This window comes from Physella acuta, unplaced genomic scaffold, assembly GCF_028476545.2.
Source record: "Physella acuta isolate Inbredline_101_S28 unplaced genomic scaffold, ASM2847654v3 ptg000604l, whole genome shotgun sequence".
Classification (NCBI taxonomy): Eukaryota; Metazoa; Mollusca; class Gastropoda; family Physidae; genus Physella; species Physella acuta.
The window spans coordinates 596291-615596 of record NW_026732123.1 but is presented as its reverse complement, the minus strand read 5'-3'; the positions used below and the strand labels follow the sequence as shown (position 1 = coordinate 615596).

The 19306-nt window shown below is 38.5% G+C and overlaps 3 protein-coding genes across 3 annotated transcripts; 2 read left to right on the top strand and 1 right to left on the bottom strand.

Moving 5' to 3' along the window:
* Positions 1-1841: 1841 nt before the first annotated feature.
* LOC131947715 (uncharacterized) lies at positions 1842-5902 on the top strand. The gene is made up of 4 exons (XM_059308995.1): positions 1842-1940; positions 2663-2829; positions 3840-4063; positions 5811-5902. The coding sequence occupies exons 2-4, from the start codon at positions 2683-2685 to the stop codon at positions 5848-5850; spliced, it is 411 nt and encodes a 136-aa protein (XP_059164978.1). The 5' UTR covers positions 1842-1940; positions 2663-2682; the 3' UTR covers positions 5851-5902.
* Positions 5903-9127: 3225 nt separating this feature from the next.
* Positions 9128-12625, bottom strand: LOC131947687 (uncharacterized). The gene is made up of 4 exons (XM_059308960.1): positions 12502-12625; positions 11673-11828; positions 10597-10817; positions 9128-9228 (listed from the first exon to the last, which is right to left on the bottom strand). Exons 2-4 carry the CDS (start codon positions 11817-11819, stop codon positions 9204-9206), a joined length of 393 nt encoding a protein of 130 aa, XP_059164943.1. The 5' UTR covers positions 11820-11828; positions 12502-12625; the 3' UTR covers positions 9128-9203.
* A 1514-nt stretch (positions 12626-14139) lies between these two features.
* LOC131947688 (uncharacterized) lies at positions 14140-16301 on the top strand. Its single transcript, XM_059308961.1, has 4 exons — positions 14140-14250; positions 15125-15281; positions 15522-15742; positions 16214-16301. The coding sequence occupies exons 2-4, from the start codon at positions 15135-15137 to the stop codon at positions 16236-16238; spliced, it is 393 nt and encodes a 130-aa protein (XP_059164944.1). The 5' UTR covers positions 14140-14250; positions 15125-15134; the 3' UTR covers positions 16239-16301.
* The last annotated feature ends 3005 nt before the right edge of the window (positions 16302-19306 follow it).

Here is a 19306-nt window from a genome sequence, read left to right as displayed (position 1 = left end):
ACATGATACAGTGGCTACAGAACTATAGCACCCAGCACTAACCTACAGAGGCGTAGCGAAGGGTGGGGGTGGGTGGGTGGGCGGGGGGTGGGACCTGCCTTGGTGTCACCATTTAAGCTGGTGACACCAAGCCAAGCCAAAAAATTGCAAATTATATACAGAAAAATGATAATTTCACTTCATTAAATGATCAATTAGAGTGAATTAAATAGTCTTTTAAAAGCAAAGTAGACAAATCCCCCCGGGTGAGTGGGGGGGGGGGGGGGTGACACCATGACGTAAACCTGATAATGATAAAGAAAACATGTAACATCCAGCTGAATTTATAACCGAATATAGATGCAAATCGTTAGTATTATCTGAGCACAGTCAAAAGCAATCACAGTGCGGGTTGCGTGTGTGTGTGTGGGGGGGGGGGGGGGGGGGGGGAGGGGAGGGGGAGAGTCACATCAACTCAACGTTGCAATATATATGCCTGAGGAAAAAGGTAATAACCTATATATTAATCACTGTATGGGTTGGGGGGGGGGGTGAATTAAATACAACCAGAAGAAAAAATATGTTTGAATACATATACACATGCGTATACATATACTTAATAGTGCATATATATATATATATATATATATATATATATATATGTATGTATATATCAAAATGTCTGGGGAAAAACGCTTCCTTTGGCGTATTCTCAACGATTTCCCAAAGTTTTTTTGCGATTGGATGAAAACCAAAAACTTATAGTGTTAATAGCGCCATATTGATTAAAGATTAATTAGATCAACAAATGAAATGTCATTAAGGTAAAGATATAGTGATATTATTATGGATGGACCCTTTTCGATCCCCACCACCCCCACTGAATCCCACTACTTGTAAAGTAAGAACAGACTGAAGGCCTTTTTGGAACTTTTAATTATTTCTACAATAGAAAAGAAACGGAATTTTCATTTTATTTTTAAAATTATTTCTATAAAAGAAATATTAAAATTCCAACGTAAAAAGTTTTAATTTTTTAAGAGGGAAAAGGGCCCCTAAATGCCTTGGGCCCCTTTCATTCCCTTCACTCATTCGCTTCAGATAAAACATACTCTATTGTAGTAGTCGATTAGAAAATACACTTCTACTACACATCTTTCGGAGTGTGGTGACTTGGCATTACATAAGTTAAGTGATATTGACTAGTTCAAGATTATGAACGTAGAGTGTGATGTTGACTGTGGTACAGCATGGTCAGATGGTAGAGCACACAGCTGCTAGGCCGAAAGATTTTAGCCCACCCTGCTTTATTAGGTACCTGACTCACTATTGCTAAAGTAAACACGGCTGGGCATAATATTGACAACACTATCTCTTCATATGGTGAGGTCACTTAAACATTACCTGCCCCATGGGCCGTAAAGGGTACTCTTTATGTGATGTTAAATATGACAAGATTATCAACATCATCGTATTGCTAAGACAATGTCAACATGATGTTTAGACAAGATTATCAACATCATCGTATTGCTAAGACAATGTCAACAGGATGTTTAGACAAGATCATCAACATCTTCGGTGATGTTTACCAAGATGTTTATCAGGATCAAAGACAACACAATGTGTTGAATACATCTCTCACAAATTATATTGACCTGGCAAGTATTACTTTGCTGATGAAAAATTTGTATTTCAATGCCGAATTTAAAATACAAATGTACTCAGATGGTCATGAAGAGTTGATTTATAATTTAATAATGTCTAACCTCGCACTTTCCTTGACTTGGTACAAGCAAACTTGATTAAATACACTTGTTCTAGATCACGAAGGTCTGGCATATGCTGGTTCACATACACCGTATTTTACACGTCCGATAATCACATAAAAACTGACAGGCATTCTCAGACGTCAAATAGTTTGACAGCTTTGAGTTGCGTGAGTTTTCCAGGTTGTAAAAAATGTAAGTCGGGTTTTTGCTTTGTAAAATAAGAAATTTAATTTCTTGTCTTAAGTGCTCTGTTAAGTTTCTCTGTAGTTTAATTTTGTAAGAGGATTTAACGACTAACGTGATGAAATTATTTAGACAACTGCTATTCTAGAAGAGACGGTTAACTACACCAAATAAAATAACTGAGCTCTCGAAAGTCTACTATTAATTAAAGACGGTTGTTTAAATTAAAGACTTAAACGCCAAGTTTTAGTTTTTAGAGTCTTAAAACGCATATAGACACATGAGAACATTTAAAAATATTTTTTTAAAGTTTGATTTCCAAGTTTTGACAGCAGTGTTTCTTCCAGACTTTTTTCTCCGGGGGGGCACTTGAAATTTTCGGGGGGGCGGTAAACTTTCTTCGGGGGGGCGGACACTGTTAAAAGTATATATTTTCTATATAAATTATATAAATTTCATTCCGTTCGGGGGGGCGGTAAAAATTTTTCGGGGGGGCTTCGCCCCCCCGAAGAGATGCCTGGAAGAAACTCTGTTTGACAGTAAAATGGGTAAATATTCTTAGTGTGAAGTAGAGTACATGTGCTTCTTAACCGTGGCACCTAAATGCATAGTGAGGTTAGCTGCTCACATATTTAGTGTTTACATCTGTAAGTTGTCCAAACTTCAACCACCTGGCTTGTTACAATACACCTAAGATGAACCAACCAGGCGACTCAAATCTTCTATTCCAGTTAACGACCTTCACCCCACGATGCCATCTCTTATCGCCATCCTCCTCTGTCTCCCCATCCTCGCCCTATGCCAAGACCCAGACACCATCACCGCTAATGTCTTCAAAAAGACGGACGTTGACGGAGACGGCAACATCGAACGTCCAGAACTTGACCAATACTTTAAGGTTAGTCTAATGTAATCTCTTGACCAGTACTTTAAGGTGAGTCTAATGTAATCTGTTGACCAATACTTTAAGGTAAGTCTAATGTAATCTCTTGACCAATACTTTAAGGTAAGTCTAATGTAATCTGTTGACCAATACTTTAAGGTAAGTCTAATGTAATCTGTTGACCAATACTTTAAGGTAAGTCTAACGTAATCACTTGACCAATACTTTAAGGTAAGTCTAACGTAATCACTTGACCAATACTTTAAGGTAAGTCTAATGTAATCTGTTGACCAATACTTTAAGGTGAGTTTAATGTAATCTCTTGACCAGTACTTTAAGGTGAGTCTAATGTAATCTGTTGACCAATACTTTAAGGTAAGTCTAATGTAATCTGTTGACCAATACTTTAAGGTGAGTTTAATGTAATCTGTTGACCACTACTTTAAGGTGAGTCTAATGTAATCTGTTGACCAATACTTTAAGGTAAGTCTAATGTACTCATGTAATCTCTTGACCACTAGTTTAAGGTGAGTCTTCCACCAACACGTTCATGTATTGTAATCCATTGGTCAGCACGTTAAAATAAGTCGTCGACCAAAAGTTCCACGAGTCTCGTCACTAATAATTAACCCAAAGGCCTTGACCAATACTTTCGACAACCCAGCCTAAATATAACGCTTAATCTTACATTGATACATTCATTGTTTTGGTGGGACTAAGTACAACCAAATGTACAAGCAAAACATCGACAACCATATGTCTTTCACGACCCTCTGTTTCAGCTTTCGACCAAACGACAACCATATACCTACGCCAACCCTCTGTTTCAGACTTTCGACAAAACGACAACCATATAGCTACGCCAACCCTCTGTTTCAGACTTTCAACCAAAACAACGACAACCATATCTATGCCAACCCTCTGTTTCAGCTTTCGACCAAACGACAACCATATACCTACGCCAACCGTCTGTTTCAGACTTTCTACCAGGACAACCATACATTTAAACCAACCCTCTGTTTCAGACTTTCGACCAAAACAACGACAACCGCATCTCCCGACACGAGTACGGCCTACAGGTGAACGCCACCTACGTCCACGACCCAGTTGTCAGCCACAACCTCCACACCATGTTCGACAACCTGGACTTCAACAACGACCACCATCTGGACACAGCCGACTACGACCACATGTTCACCACCTGTGACACGGACAACAACCAGCTCGTCAGCTCAGCCGAGTTCACCAGGTACATTTGTGCATGATAGTTTACGTCAGTTTTACAGATACATTTGTTCATGTTAGCTTCTCAGTTTTACAGATACATTTGTTCATGTTAGCTTCTCAGTTTTACAGATACATTTGTTCATGTTAGCTTCTCAGTTTTACAGATACATTTGTTCATGTTAATTTACCTCAGTTTTACAGATACATTTGTTCATGTTAGTTTACCTCAGTTTTACAGATACATTTGTTCATGTTAGTTTACCTCAGTTTTACAGATACATTTGTTCATGTTAGTTTACCTCAGTTTTACAGATACATTTGTTCATGTTAGCTTACCTCAGTTTTACAGATACATTTGTTCATGTTAGCTTACCTCAGTTTTACAGATACATTTGTTCATGTTAGCTTCTCAGTTTTACAGATACATTTGTTCATGTTAGTTTACCTCAGTTTTACAGATACATTTGTTCATGTTAGTTTACCTCAGTTTTACAGATACATTTGTTCATGTTAAGTTTACCTCAGTTTTACAAATACATTTGTTCATGTTAGTTTACCTCAGTTTTACAGATACATTTGTTCATGTTAGCTTACCTGAATTTTACAGATACATTTGTTCATGTTAGCTTACCTCAGTTTTACAGATACATTTGTTCATGTTAGTTTACCTCAGTTTTACAGATACATTTGTTCATGTTAAGTTTACCTCAGTTTTACAGATACATTTGTTCATGTTAGTTTACCTCAGTTTTACAGATACATTCGTTCATGTTAGCTTACCTGAATTTTATAGATACATTTGTTCATGTTAGCTTACTGTGATGGTACGAAAGGACCTTTGTTTGAGGTTCTTCTAGTTGCACCAGTTGTGAGGGTGGGGATTTTTAAGATGCGAAACGAATGAATCCAATAACACAAGTTCTAGTATAAATTATAACATGTTCTTTATTAAAATGATAAAAATCAAGTTTCTACCTAACTAGCTTATTCTATACTCTCTACTGTTTACTTTTACTACTAACTGTTCACTATACTACTAACTACACACTCCCATGACCACTCCTAACACTATCTAACTGTTCTCTACATAACTACGTCTGCTCCATTCTACAACCTAACACCTTCTCTACTCTTCGCTAGCTACCCATCAACTGCTGCTAAACTCTCTACTGACCCACGCCTCAGTGGTCAGCTGACCGTCCCACGTGACCGGTCAGTTCACGTATTTTTATTGGTCTATCTCTGACCAACTCACTATAGCCTGTTTCTGCTATCTACCTGAGCTCTCCGACGCAACCTTGCGTCATCACACTTACCTAATTTTTACAGGTAAACCTGTACATTTTAGCTAATCTAAGTTCACCAGGTAAATTTGGTAATTTCAGTAAACCTGAATTCTCCAGTAAATTCTTATCAATTCAGCTTATTTGAGTTTACCAGGTAAATTTGATCATTTCAGTATACCTGATTTCTTCGGGTATATTTGACCATTTCAGCTTACCGGCATTGTCTTGGTAAATCTAATCTTATCATCTTCGGAATTCTTTAGGTAAATCTTTGCAAGATACCTGAAATTCCCCAGGTAATTCTTTTCCAGTGAACTTGCTGGAATACTTCAATTATTCACAGCAATCTATGGTAGTGTCCCTACTGACAAGTATAGGTATATTTCACGTCATGAATCTTTTTGAATATTTGAATATTGTAATGTTCCGGTTCAATAAATTAAACTTTAAAATGATCATAATTCCGTTTCTTCTCTAATTCAGCTTCTTCAAGACTATGCTGTTGGCCTCCATGAGCCAATAAACACAGAAACACAAGGTTTTGTCATCGTCATTCGTTCATGATTTTCACAATAAAAGATTTGAAATATAAAAATATTTGTGTTTTGTCAACTTAGGAATTCGTTGTAACCCGGGAAAAGTTTTTATATTAATTAATTAAGGCTATATGATTGTAAGCAGGGGCGGGACTACAGTGCCGCCAGGGGGGGGGGGGGGCAACGCCATTTAGGAGCCCACAGCCGACCATAATCAATTTTTTTTAATTAAAAAAAATAATTTTCTTGCATTTTTTTATTTGATGTTTGTTTTGTAAAAAGAATACTGTAGCTGCTGTTGGATTATCTTTATTCTATAGAAACCGTCCCACGCTCTTGCATATTCTTTTTTCCCTTTGTTTTTAAACCGTTGTGAAAGCGGAGTCCTCTTTCTTCTGCAATCAAAAACATGCTGTTGTCGGAAATTCTTTTGAAAAGAGGCCGTTAGATATTAAGACGACTTTTGCTTCTTTGTAGCGTTGTTTAGGGTCCCACCATCCATTGTCATTTTACAATGTATAATGTACTTTTTATATTGGTAGAACTACTATTCTGTACTATCCTGTATTCTACAAATAATCAGAAAGAATATAATAACAATAATTTCGGTTGTATGTACGTTTACTTGTTTTTGTTTTGGGGTCATCAATAAATGACGTCGCGCTTTTTTTTGACGATTTTTACCTTCCCCTCCCCTCCGTCACACATCGTCACAAAAAACCAACGCCCCCCCCCCCCCCCCCCACCATATTTTGTAACTAACAAACAGATCTACTACAGTAGTGATGTTATACAGTAGCTAACACATGCTGTTGTGTAAAAAAAAATATATGCATGAGCTGTAGTGAGAAAGATAGGCAAACGTTCAAAACACTTCCATGACTTATTTCCCTTCTCTAAATAGTTAAATGGGGTGGGTTGCTCATAAGCTCCTTTTAATAGATTTGTACTAAACAAATTTAAAAGCAATTACTTCTCTAAATTTGAATTTTAAAAAAAATACATACTAAGGAATGACATAGTATAAAAAGGAAATGTATTTAAAATCAATAATATCAATACAAAAAAACATAAAAACAAATATAACACGAGAAACCATTACACATACAAAGCTTTCAAATTTTATATTCTTTTGACCAGCTAGAAGATAGAAAGTATTAGGGCTTACCTAAAATGAAACAGAGATTTTCAAAACAGACTAATGCACTCACACACATGACATGATGTAGTTTGTTTTTAATGATGAAAAAAACAAAGGCGTTTGTTTCTAAACCAGATCAGGCCAGAAATGAGTATCCGATGTTCGTAGAATTTTTTTTTGCGGGGTGGCCCTTTTTTTCTAGTTCCGCCACTGATTGTAAGAAATAACTGTAGACTTATAGGGTAACATATAAGAACGCATCTAAGATTTGTTTGATAAAAGTAAATGTAAAACATCAGCCCTCAAAGCTTAGAAATAGGACCATAATATGTTATTGACAGTAAATGTATTTTAGATGTGATTCTGCTCAAGATGGTTGTGATGGAGGGGGGGGGGGGTGGGTTGGATTTGAAGCTTCGCGAAGGGGGAGGGGATAGAAATAAAACAAAATGTTTAATGTATAAACGTAGGCTCTATATATTTTAACAACTTATCTATTTCGACACCCCCTCCCTATCTCCGGATAGACGCCTGCAAGCTGCAGATGTTGAAGCAAGACGTTGTTCTGAAAGACACTTGGCATTCTGGGATTTGTCCCATTCGGGCTAGTGTCCATTTGGGCATTATTCCCATTTGAGCAAGTGTCCATTGAGGCATTATTCGCGTTTGGGCACTTGTTCATTTGGGCATTATTCCCATTCGGGCAAGTGTCCATTTGGGCATTATTCCCATTTGAGCAAGTGTCCATTGAGGCATTATTCGCGTTTGGGCACTTGTTCATTTGGGCATTATTCCCATTCGGGCAAGTGTCCATTTGGGCATTATTCCCATTTGAACAAGTGTCCATTGAGGCATTATTCGCGTTTGGGCACTTGTTCATTTGGGCATTATTCCCATTCGGGCAAGTGTCCATTTGGGCATTATTCCCATTTGAGCAAGTGTCCATTGAGGCATTATTCGCGTTTGGGCACTTGTTCATTTGGGCATTATTCCCATTCGGGCAAGTGTCCATTTGGGAATTATTCCCATTTGAGCGAGTGTCCATTGAGGCATTATTCGCGTTTGGGCACTTGTTCATTTGGGCATTATTCCCATTCGGTCAAGTGTCCATTTGGGCGATATTCCCATTTTAGCAAGTGTCCATTGAGGCATTATTCCCATTCGGTCAGTGTCCATTTGGGCAATATTCCCATTAAGTAAGTGTCCGTTCAGGAAAACGGAATTCTGGCATATGGCATTCCGGCAAGTGTCTTTCGGGAAAGGTCGTATACCCACAGTTACACCTACAGATTTCAAATTACATCTGGATATATTTTATAGGTTTAGACATTATTAGAATTATATATTTTTTCTCTACTTTGATTTTTTATGACCGGTACAGAGAGAGAGAAAAAAAAAACTTCTCCAAGTGAAGTTATTTTGTATTTTAGTAATTTTATAAATCAGAAATAAAGTACCACTTGCGAATATCGGAAACTAATCGCAAATTGAAAGTGAAACAAATATAACATCTTTTACTTATTTCTGAAATTTGGCTAAAGCACCTGAAATTTTTTTAAAGTTATCGTATTCCCACACAAATAAAATACCATTTTGGATTGCCGGAAACCGTCCAAGAGCTCGTAGACGCATACAATGGGGATGTGATGTGAAATTTCGAATCCCTCACTTTAACCGTACTTAGACTTATCGAATTTTAAGGGACCTGAAGCAGAGTAAGTACCACTTCCGGTTACTGGAAATCGTTCAAAAGTTTAGACAAAACTACACATTTGATATAATACCTATATATAAAATGTTGGTCAACATAATTGAAACGGCACAACAGACAGAAACACTCAAACACACTGACGGACAAACGAACAGATTGCAAAACGAAGTTTTTCTGATACCGGAGGGTTGTAGAACGTCAGAATTTGTCCTGATCTCGATTTAGATTTCATGATTCCAATACATACTTTGCAAAACTGTCAAAATTTCATTTAGTTTTGTGATTTAGATTTCATGATTCCAACACATACTTTGCAAAACTGTCAAAATTTCATTTAGCTTTTGTGCACGATTACAATACATTCTCAATAATGTTTATACGAGAAAGTATAAAAAAAAAAAAAAAAAACACATTGGCCGTGTGAAAAAGTTATAATTTACCATGTTACATCTGTATATCAAAGCGATTATTTTAAAACAACAAAACAATTATGTTGCTATTATCGTGAAGTATCTGAAAAAAATATTTACAAATAATGTTTTAATGATGATTCGAAGGTACAATTAAAACTACATCATAATATGCTATTTTAGCATTTTTCTTTTAAAATACTCGCAGTTAAAAAACGGTAATGCATAATTATGTTCATAATCGTTTCACGTTAAATTCAAAGACACATTGGGTAGGTGAAGTAGAGCTCATCCGTTTCAATAATCTTGGCATGTACGTAAAGTTGGGTCAGCCTTATACTCAACCCATTGCTTCCCCTAATGTGTGTCAGGTACCCATTAGAGCTGAGTTGACACCAGGGGCGTAGCGAGGGGGGGGGGGGGGGGGGCGGGGGGTGCGGACCGCACCGGGTGACACCATTTAGGGGGGTGACACCAAGGCAAAAAATAGCAAAATAAATAAAGAAAAACTTGAGGGGGGGGGGGTGCAAAGCGAAAACTTGAGGGGGGGGGGGGTGCAAATCGAAAGTTTGAGGGGGTGTGCAAATCGAAAATTTGTCCCCGGGAAGGGTCGCTACGCCTCTGGGGGGTGACACCATTAAGTGCCGCACCGGGTGACACCCGACCTCGCTACGCCACTGGTTGACACAAAGGTATCTGACGCATTACGAACTAGAGTACGGGATCTGAACTCAAGACATTAAGGTGAGCAATCGCGCTCTCTACCATCTGACCTTACTATGCCTGTATAGTCTAGGTTTAATTGACTTTAATTATAAGTGTATGGGCCTTCTTCTTCTTCTTCCTTCTTAATTTTAAGTGTTGGAAGGGATCAAGCCTTATCTGCCAGAGTGTTTGAACTCTAGACTTTTTTCGAATTTATCAACCATGACCTTTTGCCGACTCGACCACGCCTCCAACACAATCAAGGATACGTGTCAACTGGTTATGCGCCATTGAGGCCATTGACTCCGATTTCAGCCTGCTTTTCATTTTGGATTTGCTTCCATAGCCTTTGTCCAACCAAGAACAAACTACAATGCAGCAGTTGTTTGATTTTGGAGTTGTCTCTCCTAGAAGAGAGGCTGTCCCCAGCTAACGAGCCTCATGTGCCCGAGTATGGGTCTTTAAATCTAATGTTTGCATCGCGTCTAAAGCCTTTAATCCATGGCTGAGATATTTCAATAAGTGATGTTGCCCTATTCTCACCCCCTACATATGTTTAGCTTGACTATAAACGTGTTTGTCCATTCAAACGGAAGAACCGTGTAAAAACTGGGCATAACTTTGTGTCTGCCAAGAACTGTGTCTCTTTCCGTGTGTCAGTCACTGTGTCTATTGCCGTGTGTCCATCAAAAACTGTGTCTGTTGCAGTGTGTCCCTCAGTCACTGTGTCGGTTGCCTTGTGTCCGTCAAGGAATGTATCTCTTACCGTGTGAACTCGTCCACTGTGATCATGTTATTCTTGTTGGCGTCAGCGATGGTGAAGATGTCGTCGTAGTCGGCGTTGTCGAGGATGTTGTTGTTGTCGGTGTCCAGTCCGGGGAAGATCTGGCGCAGGACCTGGTTGGTATCGGGGTCACGGTACAGCTGGTCAACCCGCTGCTCGTACTCGACTCTGGTCACTCTGGCGTCATGGTTGATGTCGTGGCTCTGTGGTTGGCATGGAATGTGTTTTGTTTTGATCACATATTTTAAAACAGGCGGTCACTAAGGAGGACTATAAATAGTTCATTCGGCTTGATCGATAATATGGTCAGTTCTATGTCCAGTAGCCTTTGCTATTTTGATGGAAGCATCCCCCATGTTGCGATAAAATAGTTGAACCTGACAACGGCTTAGAGTTAGAGTTTTGAGATTATTTTTGCATTTAAAAAATCTATCAGGCGGGTGTGGGGGTGCCGTCCGCATCGGGTGACGCCATATAGGTGGTAACATCAAATAAAAAAAAATCGTAAAATCGGCTGTTAAAAACCACAGTTTGGTCAAGTTAATATAAAAAAAAATCGTAGGAGGAGCGGAGTGACACCAAACCGAAAATACAAAATTATTGAAGGCGGTTGGGTGACAACTTCAGTTACTGGAGCGGATGTCACTCGACCTAGTGGCCCCAATGATTAGAGGGCAGAATCGTTTATATATAATACTGCATTTTTTTTATAGTCTTTACTTTTGTATGATGTCAGTAATGTAGAATTAATTAATTTAAGATATTCTTTCTTTATCTTTATTAATTGCAACTTCCTTTTAATCACGTGAATCGAAGATATATTTTATAAATGATCGTGTTTTTTTAGTAAGATAGGTTTCTAGAAACGTTAGTGCTTTAAGGAAATATTTATGAGGGCTAGGGGCTTGCAAAAAATGGTACATCTTGTGTAAATAGATAAAAATATAGACGACAGTGGTGTAGGTGGGACGGTTCGAACCCTATTCTATCAACCCCCGCCTATGCCACAGTCGCCCTTATGGAGGAGGGTATTTCAGAGGAATAAGTCTAAACCTTACGTCGAAGTAGGTTAAAACTTCAGCCTTGGTCAAGTGGCCATCTTGGGGTGTGTCTATCCTTCTGAAGACCTCGTAGGCGACTTGTGTGATGTTTACAGCGTTGACCATCAAAGGGAGACAAGCAACGAAAAACAGGAAGATGGACATTTTCGTTTTCTGAAAAAAATAATAATTGCACATATGGATAGTTTTAGGAATGATAAAAATTAAAACAATTGTAAAACGTGGAGTAGACGAAGGGGCGTCGATGTGTATAACTAGAACGATATTAAACTGTCGTTTATATCGATAGAGATTTTGATGGGTGCTCCAACTTTCTTATGCTGAGAAATCAAAGTTTACTCTTCAGATTAGTACTCATATACTATAACACTCAACCACCTTATTGCATTTATTATTTTGACAGTTATTTAATATATATAATATACAAGCAGATCTGAAACCGATTAAAATGTCGACAATATTAATGTCATATTTATCCCGGCTTCATTAAGTGACGATGCTAATTAGCCAACCGCTCTACTCCTATATTTTGGTTAACCGTCCATTATGTCAGAGGTAAGTAGAATGTCGAGTTCACCCAGCTCTTATGGGTACTTCACTTGCCCAATAGACAGGTACAAAAAGGAAACTGTACTTTTAAACACCTCATAGTTGTTATAAGAGTGCAAGAAAAAAAACACCGTTTGATGTAGAGTCAACAGTATTCGAACCTACTACAAATATGAGTCACGAGTATAACCACACAACCATAACAGTCACTAACAACAATCTGTTTATTTATTTAGAATCTAGACTATCAAAAATAAAACAGAAGTAAATATCTTACGATGTGTATCGGTGACAAGGTTACAGTTGGTGTGGGGTATGTCTTAGACCAGTTCCATTTATTAAAGTCTGGAGTCAAGAACCGTGGGGAGTCACCAGATTGAGCCGGCTGGAATCAATATGGAATTATCTAGAACATGTTTTTAAAAAATCGCCAGACAATCTTATCTAGAGAGCACTTATGCTCAAAACCAACTTGCGTAATATTCATGATGCATGTTGACGCCTGTCAATTAACTAGAGTCAATTCGTTTCTAATATTTAGCTCAAATTTTGTAACTAAAAAATCAAACTTAAAAAAAACAACTTTGATTAATTAGTTATTGAGATTTTTTTAAAAACAATTTTGCAGCTCATTGACAGTGAGTGCGAATGAACTCGGTATTTGATATTAGTTTATGGACAATGATGTTCTTAATTAGTTCCTGCAGCCGTTAAGTTCGGTTAAAGCAATTAAGTTACTGTCCCCCCCCCCTCTTCCATGAGTTACTGTCCCCCCCTTTCATAAGTTACTGTCGTCCCCCACTTCCATGTGTTACTGTCCCCCCCTTACGTGAGTCACTGTACCCCCCCCCCTACATGAGTTACTGTCCCCCCCCCCCCCTTCCATGAGTTACTGTCCCCCCCTCCTTCCATGAGTTACTGTCCCCCCTTCCATGAGATACTGTCCCACCACCCCCCCCCCCCCCCTTCCATGAGTTACTGTCCCCCCTTACATGCGATACTGTCCCCCCCCCCTTACATGAGTTACTGTCCCCCCCTTACTTGAGTTACTGTCCCCCCTTACATGAGTTACTGTCCCCCCCCCCTTACATGAGTTACTGCCCCCCCTTACATGAGTTACTTCCCCCCCCCCCCTTACATGAGTTACTGCCCCCCCCCCCCCTTACATGAGTTACTGCCCCCCACCCCCTTACATGAGTTACTGTCCCCCCTTACATGAGTTACTGTCCCCCCCCCCTTACATGAGTTACTGCCCCCCCCCCCTTACATGAGTTACTGCCCCCCCACCCCCTTACATGAGTTACTGTCCCCCCTTACATGAGTTACTGTCCCCCCATTACATGAGTTACTGTCCCCCCCCCCTCCTTACATGAGTTACTGTCCCCCCCTTACATGAGTTACTGTCCCCCCCCCTTACACGAGTTACTGCCCCCCCCCTTACATGAGTTACTGTCCCCCCCCCCCTCCTGACATGAGTTACTGTCCCCCCCCCCTTACATGAGTTACTGTCCCCCCTTACATGAGTTAGTGCCCCCCCTCCCCCCTCCTGACATGAGTTACTGTCACCCCTTTACATGAGTTACTGTCCCCCCCCCCCTCCTGACATGGGTTACTGTCCCTAGCTAGCGAGCCTCAACTGACTGGGTTTTATAGCCCGAACACGCCCAACACTTGTGCTATCAAAACTAACAATCTCCAAAACTGAATTAGCAGATTATCAATCAATTGTTTTTTACTGCTTTAAATGCTGGTTACATTATGTAATACTTGTTGAATTACTTTTTTTACAGCTTCAAGGTTACATTATGTACGTCTTTTCACACTATCTATTTTTTCATGCACAGAGTCGAACAGACAGTATATTTTAACCTTTTATAAAAACACAATTCAACTTTTTCCTACTTACTGTAACTTGGACCACGTCAGTCTGTCACACTCCCACGTTACCACGTACAAGAGCATCATAAAAGTAAACCCCTCACCTGCAGCCCACCACTACCACAGCTACAGCTGCATCCACACACAGGTTAGTATAACAGCATCCACACACAGGTTACTACATATGTTCTACTGGGACCGTTTGATTAGCAAGCGTACAACTGAAAATTCTAAAGTCAGAATAGTATACACTATACAGATATAACAAAAGAACTGAAGGCTAGTTTATTACATAGGACTATCGGTAGAGAGCGTTAGACTTCTAGCCCGATGGTTTCGAGTTCGAATCCTGATTCTCGTCAGTAGAACGACACTGAGTCCAGCCAGCTCTGATGGGTACCTATCTCTTGTAATAGAAAGTAAAAGATGCTAGGCACAGTGCTGATAATACTGAGGTCACAGAAACAGGTGAACTCTACTTCACTTTCCCTATGAATCGTCACGATGGAAAAGGGAACTTAAATTTTACTTTTTCCACGGTTAAGTAGAGTTTTTTCTGCCTAGTTTTTTTTTTTTTTTAAACACAAAACTGATAAACCGGCAAGACTGGTTTTTACAAGCTCATTAACCGGAAGTAGCCGATGTCCGTAAAGGGGAGGTAAATTAGCCGATGAACATACGCAACCAATATCTGGTATCCACTGGATGCTCTGACATAGGTCAAGGCTTGTTAGACTCGAGACAATCAACACTTTAATGAATACTTGGACTATACATTATGTCGTTCTGATGTTCTTCTCCAAATAGTTTAGTTAAGAATTTGGGATCGCTCTGTCGATTGCTAAACACGCGCCTGCGTGGTCTAGTATTAACGTGACTAGGGTCAGTCTGCGGGCCTGTTCGAATCTCTATAATTGTATAACATGGGTCGTGGACAGCCTGTCATGGTTGCGGTATATAAAGAAAAAGAAAAGATTCATCAAATAAATGTATATTTAAAACGTTCAATTAATTTTCCACAGAACCTCCAAGATGTCCCTCCTACACGTCATTATCGTCTGCCTGCCACTGTTGGCCCTCGGCCAGGATCTGACTGCTATCGCATACGAGTCTTTCAGAAGGATTGATGCCAATAATGACGGGCACATTACTAAAGCCGAAGTTCTAGATTATTTTGATGTAGGTTTTGTTATATGTATACCAAAATTAAATCGTTTATTTATTATTTTAAGGACATATATATATATATATATATATATATATATATATGTATATATATATATATATATATATATATATATATATATATATATGTATATATATATATATATATATATATATATATATATATATATATATATATATATATATATATATATATATATATATATATATATATATATATTGTAATTGGCACAGGACTACGATCTGAACAACGATGGCCATGTGACCAAGGTAGAGTACGGCCAACGTGTCGACTCAGTTTTCCACGACCCAACCGTCAACCAGGTCCTGCACCGCATCTTCCCCGGCCTGGACAGCGACAACAACAACATCCTCAACAACGCCGACTACGACGACATCTTCGCCATCGCTGACGCCAACAACAATGGACAAATCACACAAGATGAGTTTGACAGGTAAAAATTCCTAGAAGTTAACTGTGTTTTTACGTTATGAGTTGTTTGATACCATCACACAACTGTTTTAAGAACGCAATGAATCTACACAGTTTTAACGTTAACAATTCACATTAACTACGATGCCCCAAGTATATAACCAGCTGCCATCCACATTTCGAATTTACGAATGCCTTTTAGAATTAAAATTTATTGCAGTGTTTATTTAATGTATTAATATTAGAAAAATTGAACAAAAAAACAACACTTTTATAACGCAGAGTTAATTGCAGATCTACTTTTAAAATTCAACGAACTATTGTCGAAAATATATCTGATGGATTTAGAAACAAATAGTTTTGTTTTTTGACAAATTCAATAATGAAATTAAAGACTTGTTGAAATATTATCCATGATAAATAAAAATAACTATTAAGTGGTTATTATTTATGTTAATAATTATAAATTGAAAATTGTTTGGTTTACTTTCAGATATTTCAAAATTATCGCCACGTAAATTGCAGTCTATCGAAGAGATTTGTTTTGTTGTGAATAAATTTTGACATTTAGTACTTTTCAAGATGCTTTGGTTTTCCTTTTTGTGAAGTTTAATCGAAAGTTTTTGTTTAAAACAAATATTTTATTGGACACTGTTCAAATATTTCAATTTTATCATCTATATAGATAAAGCATAGTGGTTAAGTGCCCGATTCAATTTTGGTCGAAAAGTCCACGAAGAGGGGTCAAAACTGACCTCGACTAACCGGCGCCTTATATGGGCTATATTACGAAACATACTTGATATTTTGTGAGGTGGTAGGAGAACACCTAGGGATGTCACAAAAAACTCGGCATATTTGGGAAAACTTCGTAAAGGGGTCAAACATGACCAGTTGTATTTCCCTATATAATCTTTGTATTTTATGGGAAAAACAGAGGGTCATTTCAACGCGGATTTTAGGTTACTCAGTATATCTGGCTAATTTTTTGCATGCTCCGAGGTAAATGGCTTGGCCTTTAGGGAAAACTGTCGGTTTGACTCAAAGCCCTTATTTGAGCAATATAATGAAAAAATTTCTTGCCGAACGACCCACCCCCTTTGCTTTCCCTAACATGAGCTGGATGGACTCAGGATGTTCTATTGACTAGAACCCGGATTCGAAAATTTCGGGTTAGCAGCATTGGACTAGCACTCAACCGCTAAGCCACACCATCCCATAGCATGTATACTAAAACGAAATTGAACTTGTGTTACAATATTTCTACTGCAAATGTGTCTGTATAACAGCAGTTTACACTAAAAACCAAAATGAAGAGTCAAGGTAAAGATTAGCTATTCGGCTTTAGTCACGTGACAGTCATTGTTAAGGTCCATCCTTCTGAAAGGCTGGAATGCGATTTGTTGAATGGTCAAAGCATTTTCCACCAGTGGAAGACAGAGAGCCAACAACAGAAAGACAAACCTTTTTCCTCTTAACAATAAACATAAAAATGTATAAAAACCATTAAAACACACTTTCAAAGAAAGATACACGTGTAACGGTGTGTGTGTGGGGGGGGGGGGGGTCATATTCGTTCATGTACATTTTTACTGGGAACGTCAATTTTGTTAAACTTAAACCAACCATTATAAACTAAACCTTCTCTAAAACCAAACTAAAGAATTAAAACATATTGACACATAGTACAATACGTGTATTTATCTTAACTATTTATTAAACCACATGTTCCATGCAAACACTCCAATTTAGGACGATTTATGATGTTTATAATGCCTTACAATAGCAGAACTCGGACATTAAATGGCAACATAAAAATGGCAACATTACAGTATCAGGAAGACGGAAACATGACATAATCAGGCAGACGGCAAGATCACATAATCAGGCAGACGGCAAGATGACATAATCAAGCAGACGGCAACATGACATAATCAGGCAGACGACAACATGACGTAATCAGGCAGACGGCAACATGACGTAATCAGGCAGACGACAACGTGACTAAATTATTGAGCGTTCAGGCATTCAGTGAGCGGCGACAGGACAAAATCAAGACAACCCACCGACCTGGCAGCACCAAAACAAACAACGACTTTCTCTCCTGATTATGTCTAAATTCCTCCAGGCCTTCGGGTAACGGCCTTCGGGCAAGTGTCTTTGCGGAAGAAGTCGTGGACCCGCATGTTACACATTTCAAATTACATCTGGATATTTTATTTGGACGTTAATAGAATATTTTACTTTTTTACTCCGTTTTGACATCTCATGGCATGTTAGACATTTCAAGGCCCGTCTAGACATTTCAAGGCTAACCTAGACATATCATGGCCTGCCTAGATAATTCATGGTTAACCTCGGCCTTTCACGGCCCACCTAGAGATTTCATGACCCACCTAGACATTTTATGGCCCGCCTAGATATTTCTCGGCCTGTCTGTACCATATACTGCAACTTGAACTCTCAGCACCATTTATTAAACACAGAGAGTGATAACAAATTTAAAAAATAACTAAATCGGGAATGATCTCCCCTAAACCTTCTCGTTCATTTTACTTTCTCGTATTCGAAGTGGTCTGCTAAACCGTAAGGCCCGAGTTCGAATCCGGGTTCAAGTCAGTACACTGTCCATGAGTCCACCCAACTCTGATGGGTACCTAACTTACGTTAGGGAAAGTAACGACAGCTAGGCATAGTGCTGACCACACTATCTCTACATATGCCGAGGTCTTCACTTGCCCTACAGACCGTCAGGTTTGAAAAGGGAACTTTACTTTATACTAAGTATAGAGCAAGTATTGTAATCGTGCAAAAAAAAAGCAAACCTCTACGTTTTACACCTCCCTGAACGGAAAAACATAGTTGCAATCTTGTCCATATGTCTGTGTGTTTGTGTGTATGTGTGTGTATGCGTGTGTGTGTGTGTGTGAACAAGATAACTTGAGTACAGTTACAGCTAGGATGAAGTGGAACTTTTTCTACTTTCAATTTTTCAAAACCCTTTAGCTTGAGTACTAATTCAGATAGATAAATGAAATTTCAATTATAAGTAAAAGATCTAATTCTCTCCTTCTGTCAAATGTTGAGTAATTTCCGTTGACCTGAAGTAGTAATTTTCGATATTTCCGATTTATCAAAAAACGCATGTGAATTTACGAAGTACTAATAATATTCCGCACTGTTATACACATGTTGTATGGCGTTCGCTTGGTGGGCAATTATTTTTTCTACGAGATTTTTAATATAATTTAAAAAGTTTAAGTAATTAAAAATGGATTAAAAATATTGTCTATATTCCGAGTTGCCATCCACCGTGGTGTTATATAAAAATATTCGAGAAAGTTTAGGGGAGATCACTCCCGGTTTATTTATTTTACAGTCGGTAGAAAGCATTTCCAAGGTTTTAAACATGGTTTTTTTTTCATTAATTTTTAATGCTTACATTTAAAACAGAATAGAATTGTGCAGAAAAAAAGAACTGCGCACCGAATGAAGTTATTTTGTATTTTAGTATTTTTATAAACCAGAAATAAAGTACCCCTTCCGGATACCGGAATTACTTCAGAAATTGAAAGTAAACCTAATA